Below are 17,000 nucleotides of genomic sequence, written 5' to 3' on the forward strand. Positions count from 1 at the left end.
ACATGACACTAAAAATAGAATTTCCACTTACATCTCAACTGATTATTAAAATATTTAATATTTAAAATATAAAAGTAATATGATAAAATATATTATTACAAATATACAAATTGTGTAACTGTCCAGAGATTTGAAAGAAAGAAAGAATCTCAATAAAAGGATACAATTATTTGACAATAAAATAAATACTGGTGTAAGTAGTTTGGCATATTTAATTATTATTTCTTTTAAAAATTAATTAAAAATTAGAAGGCTAAACCTATATCTACATTGAAAACATTTTTTAAAGAAAGTGTAATACAACCAAAATTAATTTTGTTATGTGACAAGTAAAACAAATTAGACACAGTCCTATGTGTCAGTGTTAATAGCTCTTCTGACCAATTCAATATTTTGACCTTCAGTTTTGTTAAGGTCATGGAGTATATTTGAACAATTTCACTTGATGGTTATCCATGTGACAGATTTAGATCTATTAAATCAAGATCTTCGAAGTGTGCAGTGTGTCTTGTAAACATTTCATATCTATTTTAATGGTATACTTCATTCATAGGAAACAGTACTGGACTGACTGGTCAGACAAGTGAGTGTTCGTGTGTTTCGAGTGTCATTTGCGTTTAGTTCAGCGCCTCCGGGTTTCCGTAGTTGTGCTGATGGCGGTGGAGGAGATGCGAAAGCTGTAGTTTCTTGCGATTCGTCCTCGCTTCGGATATCACGACAGCGAAATCGTTGCTTAGTCACGGTGGGAATCGGACAGATCACACCGCAGAACGGCATTAATATCTCATTATTTTATATTTGGAAAGGATTGCTATCGCCTTTGTTCTGTGTAAGTTTGATCCGTATTGCGCGTCACATCATGGGCCTCGGCTTTATTACCGATACTACCGAAGACAGCTGGACTCTTTGTTATAATCGATGTTTTCAGCTGTTGCGTAGTTGACGGTGGTTTTTAAGTCACGTACCGTGTGTTAATAGTGTATCAGCGTGCACTGTGCAGATTAAAACTGTTGGATTAGTGGGTTTGGCTATAATCGACGATGCTTGTGAATGCTAATGTCACGTTAGCTGTTGGATTTCGCCTACGTTAGTTCTTCTTCAGAAAGCAGATACGTTAGCCGGTGTTTCGCCGCAAAAAGCTTGCACGAGAGGTTCTACAAATGTGTATATGTTGAATACAAGTTGTATTTGTTGACCGTGGCCTGGAAAAAAAGGAGATTGATGTTAGTACGGATTATGCTTTGTCTCTATGAGAAAGCGGAAGGCATGTCGAGTCTCAGTGTGATACTGTGTTTCTGTGCGGAAATTCGAGCTCAGTCGTGCTTTGGTTACATAAGAAGTGTAGCTAAATGGGATATTTCATTGGAAGACCCCCTGCTTGTGTTTCCTGAGTTTTTTTTGCAACTGAACATGCGCCTCGTTTAATGTTTCTAATGGATGGCTGTCGGTGACATTGGCTTTCTTTTAAACTTCATCTTAAATCGAAAAGTATTTTCTATTTTCACTGAGAAGTTTATAGAACACAGTTATTGTTTATATGATTTAATTCTATACCGTTCAGATGTTAATACTTGTCAGTTTTGTGTGTTAATTTGAAATGAAATGGAAAGTTTGCTCGAGGGTAAACTTTATTTCTGAGTCTCATTGTTTGCATTTAAAGCAGTGGTTCCCACCCTTTTTACTCCAAGGCCCCACATGTATTTATTTTAGTACTTCTGCTGTAATGACATAACCATGATTAAACACAATTCATTCACATGTTAACTAGGACCAATTTGTCTATTTTAGAAATCTAGTAACAGCCTGTGTTTCTTTGTCGGCCTTGTTCCCCACTCTCCTTCCTTGTTCTTTCCTGTCTTTATCCATCACTGTGCTATCTAAAAAAGGAATAAACTCCATCACTGTGCTATCTAAAAAAGGAATAAACTTATAACTTAATAATAAATCATTATTAATAATAATAATGGAAATCTAGATCCTTTTGCTACAATCACTCTGAGAACCACTGATTTAAAGGCTTTTGTAATTGAAGATTGTGCAGTGAGGAGGAATTGTGTGTTCAGTGTGTTGAACTTGTTTTATTATTTGATTTGATGGCTGTGCAGTTTGTAAGTGGCTATTTGTTAAGTTTCTATTGGAAACTGTATATAAAAGTATAACAAACATAGTATTTTACAATTAGCGAGATGTCTTTTAGCTGTATGGATGCTAGTAGCGATATCTGTAATTTCTTGAAACGGCATAATCTTTTTTCTCTCTGATATGGATGGATTGGAGTTCATATTACTTAGAAATTTGCATGCGGAAACTGAAAGAACGATGTTGAAGTTTGTAAAACTAGTCTTTCCTGTTAATCTGAATCTTGTGGAACAAAGTTGTTTTTCTGGATGCTCCAGACTGGCTGTTGTTGTTGTTAGCAATTTTTTTTTTTTTTTTTTACAATTTTTTGTCAGTGAGAGGTCTGTTTCACTTAACTTTGCGGATTAACCTCGGTTTGAAAATGATAGTTGGGATCTCTTTTGCATATTGTGATATGGAGGCAACAGTTGAGTCAGCGATAACGCTATTATATGTGCCCCTTTTGTCTGCAGGTCCTGTTGTGTGTGCTCCATCATGGCTGTGGTCATCCGATTACAGGGACTCAGAATCACGGCTGGTTCTGAGGACATTCGCAATTTCTTCACTGGGCTCAGAATCCCTGATGGTGGGGTTCATATAATTGGTGGGGAGCTTGAGGAAGCTTTTATAATATTTGCATCTGATGAAGATGCAAGACGAGCGATGGCACGCTCGGGAGGCTGCATTAAGGGCTCTCCCGTCAACTTGCTCCTGAGTAGCAAGTCAGAAATGCAGAGTGTTCTCGAGGAAAGCACTAGAAGGCCTGAGTTAAAAAACAGGGGCACGTACAAGGAGGTTGTCAAAAGTCCTTCTGCAGAACGAGGTCCTCTGGCGTTCAATAAGGACCCGAGAGTAGACAAACGAAGGCCGGAACATCAGGAGATGAGGAACAGGCCACCTCCATCTTCATTCAGTGAGACACGACACCAGAGAGAAGGAAGCGTGTCAGAGAGAGATGAACTTTATCTGAAATTGATAGGGATGCCGTACTCTGCAACAAAGGACAACGTCTATACCTTTTTCAGTGGGTTACAGATTGATGACATTATGTTTTTGAGAAACCCCCGAGGACAGTTTAACGGCCATAGTATTGTGCGCTTTGCTTCCAAAATGGACGCAGTTGAAGGTCTGAAGAAGGATCGACAATACATGGGACCACGGTATATCCAACTAACAAGATGCTCTGAGGAGCAGTGGCTGGCTGAAGGAGGTATCGTTAAAACAGACAGTCAGAAAAGAGCATCCTCAGAGCGAGCGAGATCTCGATCTCCCATTTCCTACAAGTCAAGATCACGATCGCCGTCTCATGAAGAATACTGCGTCATGTTTGAGAACTTGCCTTACATGGTGGAAAAGAGAGATTTGAGGGTGTTACTTCATCCGGTTTCTCTGAAGGATGCTCAGATTATTATCTTCGCCCAAAAAAAGGATGATAGGACCAAATCGGCTGTTGTGGTGTTTAGAAATCTCACAGACTATTGTGCTGGCTTGGCTCATGATAAGGAAATGTTGATGAACAAGGTAGTGTACGTGTCACCCATCTCCAAGGAGAAAATGGTCACCTTGTTGGAATCGTCTGTTGACACGCGGGATGAGGGAAAAGGGTCGAGGCGCTCTGCGGAAGCACCCCAGCCTCAACGAAACAATCCTGACTCACAGTTGAGGTGTCTCTATGTGCGCAATCTTCCATTTGATGTTCGTAAGGTGGAGATCATGGACTTCTTTAATGGATTTCCGCTGTCAGAGGATAGGGTTGTCTTATTGCGGGACGAAAGAGGAGCTGGGCTTGGTGAGGCTTTGGTGATCTTCCAATCTGAGAAGGAGGCCATGACGGCACAGTCCCTAAACGGACAGAGGTTTCTTGGATCCGAAGTCATGCTTAAGTGCATAACGATGGGCCAGATGCAGAAGTTTGGCGTGAATGACCAGTTGATGGATAGCCCGCAAGAAAGGAACCTTCAGAGAACTGAAATCTACAAAGATGCTCCTCATTTTTCCAACACCCAGATGCCTCAAGATGATTATGGGATGGAGCCTAATTTGCGCCTGGGTTATGAAGGTCGCGATCGGTTTGAGCCTAATTTTGGCCACATTGATGCATTTGGGCCTGGACCGGATGGTAATGGACATCAGCGTTACGGATCACCTGACCAACAACTTGATGGCCCAATTTGTCTTAAATTGGTCAATCTACCCTCTCAGATAAGGGTCGATGAGATTTATGACTTCTTCTATGGATACAGAGTGATTCCAGGTTCTGCATCATTGCTGTATGATAGAAATGGAGCTCCCAGACGTTCAGCAACGGTAGCATTCGAAACCCACAGAGAGGCACTCACTGCTCTTCAAGAATTAAATGGAAGACCAATTGGCACCAGGAAAATTCAGATTTTGTTTGTGTAGATATGCTATTGGACTACAATGTTGTTGAAACTGGTGTTTTTTCCAACTTTATTTCCTTTTTTAAATCTGTATGTGCTTTTTTTTTCCCCAACTCAGTGTCACGTTAGTTTTTTTTTTTTTTTTTTTTTTTCTGGCTTGCCTTTCATAAATCTGACTTTAATAAATATTTAATTTAAATTCATACTTTATATCTTGATTATTCTAAAATGATGCAATTGTATGCACGTTAGTGACAGTATCTAGAATTTTGTGCTGTTACTGTTAATGACTACAATTTGATATTTTAATATGTCACCACTATATTTTGTTTTTAGATAAAATCAGATTTAAAAGAATCTTCTTAACATTGTGGAATCATAAATTTTTTACTGCGTCCAGATAAATGTCAATTCCTGCTTAATGTTATTAAATGCATCTGCTACTTCTGATTTCTTTCTCAGGGTGCATTTTTTTCCTTGCAGTGGTTCACAATAAATAAGTTGATTTCATTGTCAATCCAATAATGATATTGTGATGCAATGCAGCCAAAATAAATAAATAATAATAATAATTACATTTACATTTCGAGTGCTTGCGGATTTTGACCAATCACAATGCACTGGGTCAGTCGGCCAATCAGAGCTGACTGCACTTCCCGGAAAGAGGGACTTTGTAGAAAAGACCGGTTTGAAAGAGGCGGGGCATAGAGGACCTACAATAATGTCCAGTATTTGAAAAATGTGTTTTTTGAACATAAAGCATGTCAACATATTCTGTTATACCAAAAACAAAGTAATTATCTTTTAAAAAAGCATCATGATCCTTTTAACAGCAGTCAGTCAAATACACTCGTACCGACAACGGCTACCAATCACATGATCGACTAAGAAACAAGATGACCTAGAGGACACTCCAGGACAATGAATGTAGTATATATATATATATATATATATATATATATATATATATATATATATATATACAGTACTGACCAAAAGTTTGGACAAACCTTCTCATTCAAAGAGTTTTCTTTATTTTCAAGACTATGAAAATTGTAGACTCACACTGAAGGCATCAAAACTATGAATTAACACGTGGAATTATATATGGAATTATATACGTAACAAAAAAGTGTGTAACAACTGAAAATATGTCATATTCTAGCATCTTCAAAGTAGCCACCTTTTGCTTTGAATACTGCTTTGCACACTCTTGGCATTCTCTTGATGAGCTTCAAGAGGTAGTCACCTCAAATGGTCTTCCAACAGTCTTGAAGGAGTTCCCCGAGAGATGCTTAGCACTTGTTGGCCCTTTTGCCTTCTGTCTGCGGTCCAGCTCACCCCTAAACCATCTGGATTGGGTTCAGGTCTGTTGACTGTGGAGGCCAGGTCATCTGGCGCAGCACCCCATCACTCTCCTTCTTGGTCAAATAGCCCTTGATGCCTTCAGTGTGACTCTACAATTTTCATAGTCATGAAAATAAAGAAAACTCTTTGAATGAGAAGGTGTGTCCAAACTTTTGGTCTGTACTGACTGTGTGTATGTGTGTGTGTGTGAGTGTGTATATATATATATATATATATATATATATATATATATATATATATATATATATATATATATATATACTGCATTGGTAGAAGTGTGGGCCTGATATTTAAAAAAGGATTTTGAGGTTTTTTTTTGGAATCTTTGTAAAGAGCAAAAAAGTAAAAAAATAAAAGAATAATAATTGTGTGTGTATGTGTGTGTTTGGTACATAAAAAAGGTCATACACAAATTATTGGCATATGTTAGTATGCACATCATTTTGTAACAATGTAATTTTCTAGCAGGTTTAATGAAAAAAAAGAATGGCAGGAAACGAGCGCTGTGACAAACAACAGGTTGGTAAGTGAGGTCATAATTTTGGGTCACAATGGCCAGTGGAAAAGTTTGTGTTGTCAAGTAAACCCAAAGCTGAGGTGTGGGTGAGGAGTTGTTCGTTAGAAAGGGGGAACAATAAACATGTTCATCAAAACCAGTTTTAAGCTGGTCTCCCAGCCTGACCAGCTAAAGAAGTGGTCAAAAACCCTTTAAAATAAGCCTGCTGACCAGTTATGACCAGCTAAAACAAGGTAACCTGCTTAGATTTTTTTTTTTTTTTTTTAAGCAGGGAGTTAAAAAGAAGGTTAGTGCCCTTTTTATGAACAACACACCATTCACTCAAACAAACGCCTCAGCTGGTTGGCTGGTCTCAGTCTAGCTACACTGAGGCTAAAGAAGCAGTCAAAAACCCTCTAAAAGCAGCCTGCAGACCAGCTATGTCAAGGCTGGATGACCAGTCCAGCTTAGGCTGGTTGTAGGTTTATTCTTATAATTTTGTAAGAAGTTTAGTGCCTTTGTTATGAATAACATACAATTTTCAAGGTGATATTATTTCAGTGAATATCCTATACCTTTATGAGAAAGTAACTATTAGCACCTAAGGGCCCAAATCTAATGACAGAATCTTAACTACAACCTTTTTTTCATACCCCAGGACTTGTAATATGTGGAGCACGAGGAAACAATTATTCTGTAGAACATTTCTAGTATCTGACCTGTTTTAAGAGAGACAAAGAGAAAAGAATGACAAAACTCAAATACTAGCTAGCAGTGAAACTTGAGACTGTGAATTCACCCACAGCCATAATAATGAACGCACACGGATGAAGAGAGTCACGAGCTCTGAATGAAGGAATGAATGAATGTGTTGCAAATGACGGAGACGGATGACTCTGCACGCTTTGTCAGAGAGTTTGTAAGTTGCCATTATTATAATGACGCGTTTATTTTAGACTAATTATGTTTTGACATTCTTCTGTTATCATTTGTTGTGTCTCGTGAAGATGTTATGTGGTAAAAAAATGAAAAAGAAAAAAGTTCGCACTCGTGGTTCGTGGCTAGCAGCTAGCACCGTTTCTGCCGTTTGAGTCAGAAGTTTATGCCACTTTTATTTTCAATATTTTAGACATATGTGACATTGGTATGTTTCCATTCTTTGTTTTTACAGCTCAACAGGACAGGTTTAACGGTTTTCACAAAGTACCTGACTCATTCGTCGTGTGAGATATTAGCCTCACTGAACTGAGATTGATGATGTGCGTCAGGAAAGCTGCAATATCTCTCGTCATCTGTATATTCTCATCTATCATCATGTTCTGAAATTAGGTCATAGTAACCTAGTTTATGTGCCTATTTCTTTCACTTTTACTCTTACAGAATTGAGCTGTAAATGTTAGGGAGCAATACTTAAGCAAACATTCTAAACATAAGTAACTTTATGGCTCTTAGACATGGAATAATTTAATTACAATCAACTAAAACTGTGTGGCTGTTTCTATAGTGAATCACATCCTTCTATATAGAGCCAGGTATAGCTCCGTTAGTTGTTGAGAATTGTGAAATAGGTGAAAATATGTTGACAGGATGTTCACAATAGTAGGTGAAAACAATATGATGTTGAAATGTTTGTCAGAAAAATGGATGTCTCAAAGAGGATCATCAGAAATCTGGAACCAGCGAGACCACTGCGCCGTCTTAACACAAATCAAGGTACCAATGTTCGTACTGGTTTCAATCTTTAAAAATGCAAATCAGTGCATTTCACTTGGTGCAAGTTTGTTTGTTTTTCTGTGTGTGCTTTTTTTGGTTATCTCAATTATAGTCCTTCAAAGCTATGCTGAGATTAAGCCGGTAAGACCAGTTTTAATATTTTCATGCTTTGGAATTTAATTGCAGCTGCTAGTCTCTTCTTTTTGCTTATCTTTTTCCACTGAGAGAGTGTCTTTTTTGTCCGGTTACTGTTTTTACTGTGGACAGGACAACATTATTAAAGTGGAGCATTTCTATGAAATCCTGCATCTTCAAAGTACCAGCGCCCAACCAAAGAAGAAAGGCAAGTGTCTGCTTCAGTAGAAATTCACTGAAAGAATGAGGGAGATGATTTTACCTGTAATTAGTAGAAAAACACTGCATTGATAATACAGTGTTAAAGTAGATCTTATAATACTTGTTTTTGTTGTTGTTGTTTAAACTGTAGCCGAAAGAATTTGCTACACTCGGGACTTCCTCGTCAAGTTGGCAAGTTGTCCAATGGCTAAGATGAAACCTGAGTTTTTACCAGAACATCCAATCGTTTTGGAGAATGGCGTGAGTTGATTAGATTTTTTCCTTCAGATTTTGTGAAGCACTTGTTTGGCAAAAGATTGCACGTATTGCACAACGTTTCCAATTATAAGTATTTTCACCCAATCTAGAGAACCAATGATGTGCCCAGATACTTCATCACCAACTACAACAACGACGAGGACTTGTAAGTGCATACATAAAACTAATATCACAACCAATGCAAGAGCTGGAGCTGACATTATTATTTTATCTGTTGCATGTTAATTCATGAGGAAAAACTAATAACAGTTTATCAATTTATATTTCTTTTCATAGGGCTGCCTAATGTGGGGAATTTCTTACAATCTTTTTTTAATTGCCCTAAAACTGCACTGCATGGGACCAAGTGGAAAGGGTCACAAGTTAAATTGATAACTTTAAGGTTATAAAGGGTAACATGTTTGTCTTAAGCTTTACAGCTAAAAATGTTTTCAACAGTTTTGTAAAGACAAACATCAATAAAAAAAATAAAAAAAATCTAAAAACTTAGGTTAGATAAAACTCACCCAACATAGTTGTTGCAATGCTTGTTCCTAACTAGTCCACAGTACAAAAGAGTTAAATGAAACTAACAACACTGATGCCTTGATCCTTGTGAAAGATTTCACACCCTATTTTCTTATGGTAAACTTGTTGTCCTTTCTTGGCCGTATACTTTTGTTTTACATTATTAGACATTTGTGATGTCAAACTCAGGGTTTTGATTCTTGCCTAAGGTAGGTTGTGTTACTATGATGGATTCACGGTCTGTGGTGTTAAAATTACATTTTGGGGATATTTGGACTTGAAGTGTTTAAGATTGAAGTGCACCTACAGACGAATTTCTAGCAATTTCATATACCTGAGTTACACTTCATAGAATCAAATTGGGAATGTTTTCACTTTGCTTAACTGTATTAACACTGGACAATACAGAGAGAAATGTAATTTGACAATTATTGCACCTGTGGATGGGTATTAATAAGGTTTTGTTAAGCTAAAGTAAGCTATTTTCACCTTTGCAAACATTGCAAAAATAGATATTTTTGTTTGCATAAGTATTTATATGTCTGAAATGTAATTAACTGCTGTGAAGTGGATTGGAGCACTGAGTAAGTGTTTGTTACAGTACTGTAGTTTTTCAAGTATTATTTTATTAAAGGTTACTAGAATTTTTTTATTTTTTAAATAATCGACAGCTCTGGATCTTATGCAAGGATATCTTTTTTTATTTCCCCCCCGATATGCACATCTGGGCAGAAGCAATATTTGCTTTTTGTGTCACAGTCACTGATCTATATCAGTGGTCACAGTGTAATTTGTTGACTCATTGTCTCAACTTGAAATTGCATTTATTCCACTGAATACACTCAGTAAAAGAACATTTATTTTACTTGCTGCTTAATTATTTTATTGATTTTGTTGCATGCTTACATTTGAGAAACACATATAGTTTTTTTTATTGAAGGAAAAAAAAAGTTTATCCAACTCCTATCCAAACTCTTAAAGCTGCAGTTGGTAATTTTTGACGCTCTAGCGGTTAATAAACAGAACTGCTTGCGTCTTGCGGAAGAACATTGTAGCCGGAACTACTTCTCTCTGTTTATGTCTATGAAGAATCAAAAAGGTACTGGGTTACTCCGCCGCGGTACCCCCGAAGCAATCTAAAATAGTCCGAATATAAACACTTATTATAGGTGCACCCTATTGATTCAGGACAATCTAAAAACACGGTTTGGAAAATGGATTCATGGTGTACTCGCTTATTATATACATTTTTCTACATTTTGAACACAAACAAAGTTACTGCAACTGCAAATGGCAATAGGACCACTGGGAGGAGCCAGAGGAGCTTGATTTTTTTCACAGATTATCTGTCTCATATTCTACTTGTCAGGACATAATGACAGGTTTAACAAATATGTAAAAAAATATATTTTTACAAAAGATACCTACTACAGCTTTAAAATAAAGCTGCTTTTAAAAGGTTCTTCAAGCAATGCCATAGAAGAACCATTTTTGTTTCCACAAAGAAAACAGAAATGTTCTTCAGATATTAAAGGTTTTTTATGGAACCATTTAGACAAAAAGGTTCTTCTATGGCATCGCGAACCACCTTTATTTTTAAGAATGATGTGAATAACACTTCAAATTTAAACTCTACTTGTGCCACCTTTAGCAACAACCAAACACTTCCTGGACATTAGTGGTCCACTAATCTTTGCAGAATTGCTTTAGTTTTATCCAAATGGGTTGTTGAGCATAGCATGAGCTGCTAGTTTAAGATCCTCTCAAAATTAGTCTATTGTGTTGCTGCGTAATCCTGTAGGGTTTGAGCTTTAATTTACAGACTAAAGTAACTCAGTGAACTCGTGAACGAGTCAATGTTTCGCTCATTATCTGGCTCGGCTCGGTGTTCATCTTCAGTTCTCTCTTCACAGCAGTTCAGTCAGTGTACTGTTTGAGTAAATGAATTACTCCGGGATATTGGTTTGTTTTAACTCAGAGGGAGTGGCAGCCATGTAAAAAAGTTCACAGCTTAATAGGAGACGAGAACCATTTAAAACGATTCAGTTTGATTTGGTGAGCTGGTTCAAGAAGATCCGGTTACATCGAATGATTCGTTCGCGAACCGGATATCACAAACTGCTTTGTTTTGAACTCTCTCACAACAGACACGGAAGAGAAGACAATGCTGAATAAAGTCGTAGTTTTTGCTATTTTTGGACCAAAATGTATTTTCGATGCTTCAAAAAATTCTAACTGACCCTCTGATGTCACATGGACGACTTTGATTATGTTTTTATTACCTTTCTGGACATGGACAGTAGACTGTACACACAGCTTCAATGGAGGGACTGAAAGCTCTCGGACTAAATCTGAAATATCTTAAACTGTGTTTTCCGAAGATAAACGTAGGTCTTACTGATTTGGAACGACATGAGGGTGAGTTATTAATTAAATAATTTTGGTGTGCACTAACCCTTTAACATTGTAAACAACTCTTTACATGAGAGATCTTAAAATTGGTCCGTGATAGAGGAGCTCTGCTTAGCCTGCTCTGGACCAGTTTAGTTTCCCAGCATTAGTTGCCACAGTGACTGAGTTTGAGCTATGGTAATTTTGCTTTATGAAACCAAATCAAGTGAAAATAAGTCAGGCTAACTGAAATAAGCCTGGTTTATTTGGTAAACTTGTTTTATGAAACAGCCCCCAGTTGGCATCATATATATATATGTATGTGTGTGTGTGTGTGTGTGTGTGTTTGTGTGTGTGATTTACTAAGGTTGCTTTTGTTTTAGATTAAGTTTTCATTTCAGAAACCATTGCATTAGATACATCAAACAAAAAGGTCAAAATGAATAAAACGATATTTATAAAAAAAAAAAAAAACACACACAAGTTATCATACGTTGGTGTAATATATCTATAGTTAATGTGATGTAAATTAAGCAACTTGTGTTAGTCATTTCAATGTCAAAAGGTAGTCAAATTGAGTGGTTTTTCTATTACGTAAGTGGTGCTCGCGCACACGAGGCCCCGCCTCTAGTATTATTCTTGCTATGAAGGACTCTTCTACTGTCCAATCCGTTGCTCCTACTGGTCCTTCCTGCCGCAGGAGGCGGGGCTTGCGGAAAACACTCGCTGCTCGTGAGACACCGTCACGTACACCAGCGGCACAGCCGGATGTTTGACAGCAGCAGCAGCCACTGACTGAGACCCACGGTATTTTATCAAGTGACCTTGCCGGTGGACACTGCATCAGGAAGCGTTAGAAACGTCCATCTCACGGTAACGAACATCGAACTTTGTTAAGAAACTGTCCTTTAATGAATACTGTTTAGTCAATTTTATTGTTTGGCAAAGTTGTTTATTGTGCATAGGTTGAGTTGTTATACAAGACCATTTTTACGTTGAAAATTGATGGTTTGTTGATGTGTCCATCTTAGAAAAAAAAATGCCGCTGGGTGACGAGAAGAACGGGGCGTGCGATAGGTATGAATGAATCAATCATCTCTTCATTATTTCCTTACTCTTAATATATGCATGTAATTCAGTAATTTATTAAAGGATTTTATCCATCCACTGTATATCGCATTGGATAAATGACAGATTAATTTGCTGGACACAAATGTTGTTCCATAAGGAAACAATTTTCTTTTAGATCTATGAGAAGTGATACAAAACGGAAATCATATGTTCCTCTCAGTGCCCTTCTCACGACCTCTGTGTTTCCTCCTGACAGTTATTACGTTATATTGTTTGGTTAAAGGGGTCATATGATGAGATTTCAATTTTTCTTTGGAGTGTTACAAGCTCTTGGTGCATAAAGAAGGTCTATAAAGTTGCAAAGACTAGAGTCTCAAATTCAAAGAGATATTTTTTTATAAAAGTTAAGTGTCAAGATCAAAGCCCACCGCCCGCATTCACTCTGTTCCTCAGTTCCAACTTAGCAAGGGCAGTCTGGCACTTTTGACTCACATCCTGTAAGTACGTTTTTTTTATATTCCAAGAATTTGCCACTGATGATTCAAATGCGGGTTTTGAGCAGTGTAGAGTAGTGCTTGTTGTTTGTCTTTTCTCCAGACATGGTTTTATGTTAATGTAGCGTGAAACACAATGCGTACAAATACAGTACAAGTCAAAATAATCAGTAATTATGTCCCCACTGGATGCAACAAATGCCTCATTTGTAATGGGTTTTATTGGTTTTGTCTCATCGTGCCAGGACACACGGCATCACAGTATGCTAAGGGGCATAACATTTCCATCACACGCTTGAGGTATTCGGCCAATCACAATGCACAGGATAGCTGGCCAATCAGAGCACACCTCGCTTTTCAGAACGATGAGCTTTGTAAAAATCAGCGTTTCAGAAAGGCGGGACCGAGAGGAGCAACAATAATGTACAGTATATCGAAATTAGTTAGTTTTTTTTTTTTACCTTAAACCGCATAAACACATTTCATTATGCCAAATACAAAATGTAAAGATATTTTTAGCAACATTATATGACCTTTTTAAAATGTTACTTTAAAGAGTTCTCCTAATAACCAACCAACAGCTGTCCTGTTTCATATAAATGCCAAACTTATATTTTCCCTGCATAGGTCCATATATGTGAACAATCCCCATTTAGACTCCATGAAAGATGACATCCTTTACCATTTTAACCTGGGAAAATCCACTCACGACTTACCAGCGATGTTTGGAGATGTTAAAGTAAACTTCAGTTCTTTTTTTTTTTTATATTAAAATCTTACTCATTTAGAATTACTCAGGGACTGTCCAACTCACTTGGTTGTACGTTTTGTCTCAGTTTGTGTGTGTAGGAGGAAGTCCATGGAGGATGAAGTCTTTCACTGAATACATTGCCAAAGAACTGGGGCTGTCAGAGCCTAATGCTGAATTTCCAAATATATGTGAAGGAACGGATCGCTATGCCATGTACAAAGTTGGACCTGTGCTGTCTGTCAGTGTGAGTGAATTCCATTCAAAAGACTAGGGTCAGTAAAGGCATTTACAATGTTACAAAATATGTCTAATTCATATAAATGCTGTTCATTTGAACTCTTTTATTCATCAAAGTATCCTGATCAAATCTAATGTGGTTTCCATTTAAACACAGCTGTTAAGTCTGGAGTAATGACTTCAGCTTTGCCATCACAGGAATTAATTAGATTTTAAAATATATTCAAATGGAAAACTTCATTTAAATTGTAAAAATATATTACTGTCATTACTGTATTTTGATGCTCTTACTGATCTTAAATTTTAATTATAGTGCCTTTGTCTGTACCTTTAATTACACAATTGCAAATTAAGTTTATCTGGATGTTAACATTGAATTTTTTCTGTGTTGTAGCATGGCATGGGCATCCCATCTATTTCTATAATGTTGCATGAGCTCATCAAGCTCCTGTATCATGCCCACTGCACTGATGTCACTGTATTGCGCATCGGAACATCAGGTGGAATAGGTACACTGCTTTTACCATTGAACTGCTTAATCAAAAGGGTGTTTCCATGCTTTCAAAATCAACTGCAACTCGCCCCGATGTTGTGAAACCATGGGATTTTTTTTTTAATCATTTCCTGACTCATTGTTTCCTGACTGAGCAGTTTTTTTTTCCGTCTTTTGTCAGGTTTAAAGCCAGGTACTGTGGTGGTTACCAAACAGTCAGTGGATTCTGTGTTCCAGCCTCGCTTTGAGCAGATCATCCTGGGAAAACCAGTGGTCAGGAGCACAGAACTTGATGCCGAACTTGCAGAGGAACTTTTTCAGTGTGGCAAAGACCTTGCAGAGTTTGAGACCGTTATTGGTAACACAATGTGCACCCTTGACTTCTATGAAGGTATAAATGTTTTGAAATTGTATAGAATGTTATAATTGCAGTGTCAATTTTTTGCACTGTTGAGTTTGTTGCATTTGAATGCTCTGTCTTGGGACAGGTCAAGCTCGGCTGGATGGGGCCTTCTGCTCGTATAGTGAAGAAGATAAACAAAGTTATCTATCCGAAGCCTATGCCGCTGGGGTTCGTAACATTGAAATGGAGTCGTCTGTGTTTGCAGCCATGTGCAAACTGAGCAATCTTCAAGGTACGTAATTTATACACCATTTACTGAGCAATGAGCAATACTTGTGCAAGTTTGTGATATTTCATGGTTTAGGTTGAAGAATTTTTTCCTGTTTCTTCAGCTGCGGTTGTGTGTGTAACGCTGCTGGACAGACTGAAAGGAGACCAGCTGACCAGCTCTCATGACATCCTGAATAACTACCAGCAGCGACCTCAGGTCCTGGTTGGACATTACATCAAAAAGAAGCTGAATGCCTATAAGAAAAGTTAGTTTGAACGCTTTGAAAGAGTCCGAGGTAAAGGTAGGGAAAAGTATAGTGCAGTTATTTGAATATATGACAAAAAGCAGCTCTTATAAGTTTATCAAAAGTGACCAAGATAACAGAAATACCTTAGAATTTTTCTACAGTTTAATACTGCAATTACTAAAATGCTCATGCAACCTCATGCCTTGAATGTAATACCTTAATTTCCTTGTTTTAAATTGGTAAAAGGCACATTATTTTCTAGACAATTTGATTTGTCTTAAATTACATATATTTATTATTGTTTTAAAAGGCACTTATTTAAACTACTCCTGGTGAAGTAGTTGTGTAAAAGGGAAAGATTTTATACAAAAAAGAGAGAAAGAGCTAAGCGGTTTTAGCACTAGATACCTTAAAAAGGGTCCAAGGAGAATTTTCAAAAAACATTAAACCTCTGTTTGTTGGTCTATGGTTATGTTACAAACAAATTGTTTGTAAAATTTGACTGTAATGTTCACAAATGTCTTAAAATGAAATGTTCACAAATTAATTAAATATTGCATAATATTTCTCCTTAAGTTTGCTATGTTTAACATGGAATGTATTATTTTATTTCTGTAACTGAATGTTTTGTTATACAACATTCTGAAAAATAAAACACAGAGATGAAATTATTTAATAAATGAAAGCTGTATGTGGTCCAATTTCAGTTTTATATTAAATAAATGCAAATAAATAAATACTGAGTAGAAAGTGTTATGTGTCAACATTAGTATATCAAAAGTCAATATCAAGGTTAATTAGCAACATTAGAATATTAAAATAAGCAGATATAATAAAGAATATTAAAGGAATAATTCATCCAAAAAATTTGAAATTTGATTAAAATTTACTCAACCTCACACCATTCAAGATGTAGATAAGTTTGTTCCTTCATTTGACCATATTTGGAGAAATATATCATTACATCACTTACTCACCAATGTATTCTCTGCAGTGAATGGGTGCCATCAGAATCAGCTCCAAACAGCTGATTAAAAACAATAATCGACAAGTGATGCAAGTAAACAACAATATGAGAGTATAATAAACAAATCTATTTTGTAACTTCAATCCGTTGCTTTCTCTAAAACATGAGTTCTCTATCTATAATATTGCTTTCTCCAGTGAAAACATTGTCTTGTCTGAATCAGGAGAGAAATATGAACAGATCAAGCACCAATGACAAGCAGTGGGGGAAAAAAACCGTCCCTGACAGGTGAATTTTGATTTGAGAGGACAACAGTGCATGGACTTTTTCCACTGGAGAAAAAGTTAAGAATTATAACTGGTATTTTGAACAGATGCTACCATTTAAAATTAAAATGCTTTAAGGATGGATTTGTTTATTACAAAAATAAAGATTTTCTCTTTACTTTCTCTTCCATCATTTTGTGATGGATTGGAGTTGTGTGGATTACTTGTGAATTATTATGATGTTTTTATTCAGCTGTTTGGACTCTCATTC

At 36.8% G+C, this 17,000-nt stretch overlaps 3 protein-coding genes across 7 annotated transcripts; all 3 read left to right on the plus strand.

Moving 5' to 3' along the window:
- Nucleotides 1-576: 576 nt before the first annotated feature.
- LOC127970598 (RNA-binding protein 12B-like) lies at nt 577-4,949 on the plus strand. 2 transcript variants are annotated; one of them, XM_052573238.1, is made up of 2 exons: nt 577-829; nt 2,592-4,949. In XM_052573238.1, the coding sequence occupies exon 2, from the start codon at nt 2,614-2,616 to the stop codon at nt 4,519-4,521; it is 1,908 nt and encodes a 635-aa protein (XP_052429198.1). In that variant the 5' UTR covers nt 577-829; nt 2,592-2,613; the 3' UTR covers nt 4,522-4,949. The 2 variants fall into 2 exon arrangements, with proteins under 2 accessions (XP_052429198.1, XP_052429199.1); XM_052573239.1 differs by having other exon boundaries at nt 612-742.
- A 1,999-nt stretch (nt 4,950-6,948) lies between these two features.
- LOC127970556 (uncharacterized protein C8orf88-like) lies at nt 6,949-10,063 on the plus strand. Of its 2 annotated transcripts, XM_052573174.1 has the most exons (8): nt 6,949-7,282; nt 7,535-7,622; nt 8,000-8,076; nt 8,189-8,217; nt 8,344-8,419; nt 8,564-8,673; nt 8,781-8,836; nt 8,968-10,063. In XM_052573174.1, exons 2-8 carry the CDS (start codon nt 7,618-7,620, stop codon nt 8,975-8,977), a joined length of 363 nt encoding a protein of 120 aa, XP_052429134.1. In that variant the 5' UTR covers nt 6,949-7,282; nt 7,535-7,617; the 3' UTR covers nt 8,978-10,063. The 2 variants fall into 2 exon arrangements, with proteins under 2 accessions (XP_052429134.1, XP_052429132.1); XM_052573172.1 differs by lacking the exon at nt 7,535-7,622.
- A 2,247-nt stretch (nt 10,064-12,310) lies between these two features.
- Nucleotides 12,311-16,249, plus strand: LOC127970800 (uridine phosphorylase 1-like). Of its 3 annotated transcripts, XM_052573536.1 has the most exons (9): nt 12,329-12,462; nt 12,621-12,666; nt 13,400-13,577; nt 13,782-13,893; nt 13,991-14,149; nt 14,537-14,651; nt 14,817-15,026; nt 15,124-15,270; nt 15,371-16,249. In XM_052573536.1, coding segments are annotated over exons 3-9 (894 nt in total). In that variant the 5' UTR covers nt 12,329-12,462; nt 12,621-12,666; nt 13,400-13,575; the 3' UTR covers nt 15,520-16,249. The 3 variants fall into 3 exon arrangements, with proteins under 3 accessions (XP_052429495.1, XP_052429496.1, XP_052429497.1); XM_052573535.1 differs by lacking the exon at nt 13,400-13,577 and having other exon boundaries at nt 12,311-12,462; nt 12,622-12,666; XM_052573537.1 differs by lacking the exons at nt 12,329-12,462; nt 12,621-12,666; nt 13,400-13,577; nt 13,782-13,893 and having other exon boundaries at nt 14,050-14,177.
- The last annotated feature ends 751 nt before the right edge of the window (nt 16,250-17,000 follow it).

This window comes from Carassius gibelio, chromosome B13 (genome assembly GCF_023724105.1).
Source record: "Carassius gibelio isolate Cgi1373 ecotype wild population from Czech Republic chromosome B13, carGib1.2-hapl.c, whole genome shotgun sequence".
In the NCBI taxonomy this organism is placed as follows: domain Eukaryota; kingdom Metazoa; phylum Chordata; class Actinopteri; order Cypriniformes; family Cyprinidae; genus Carassius; species Carassius gibelio.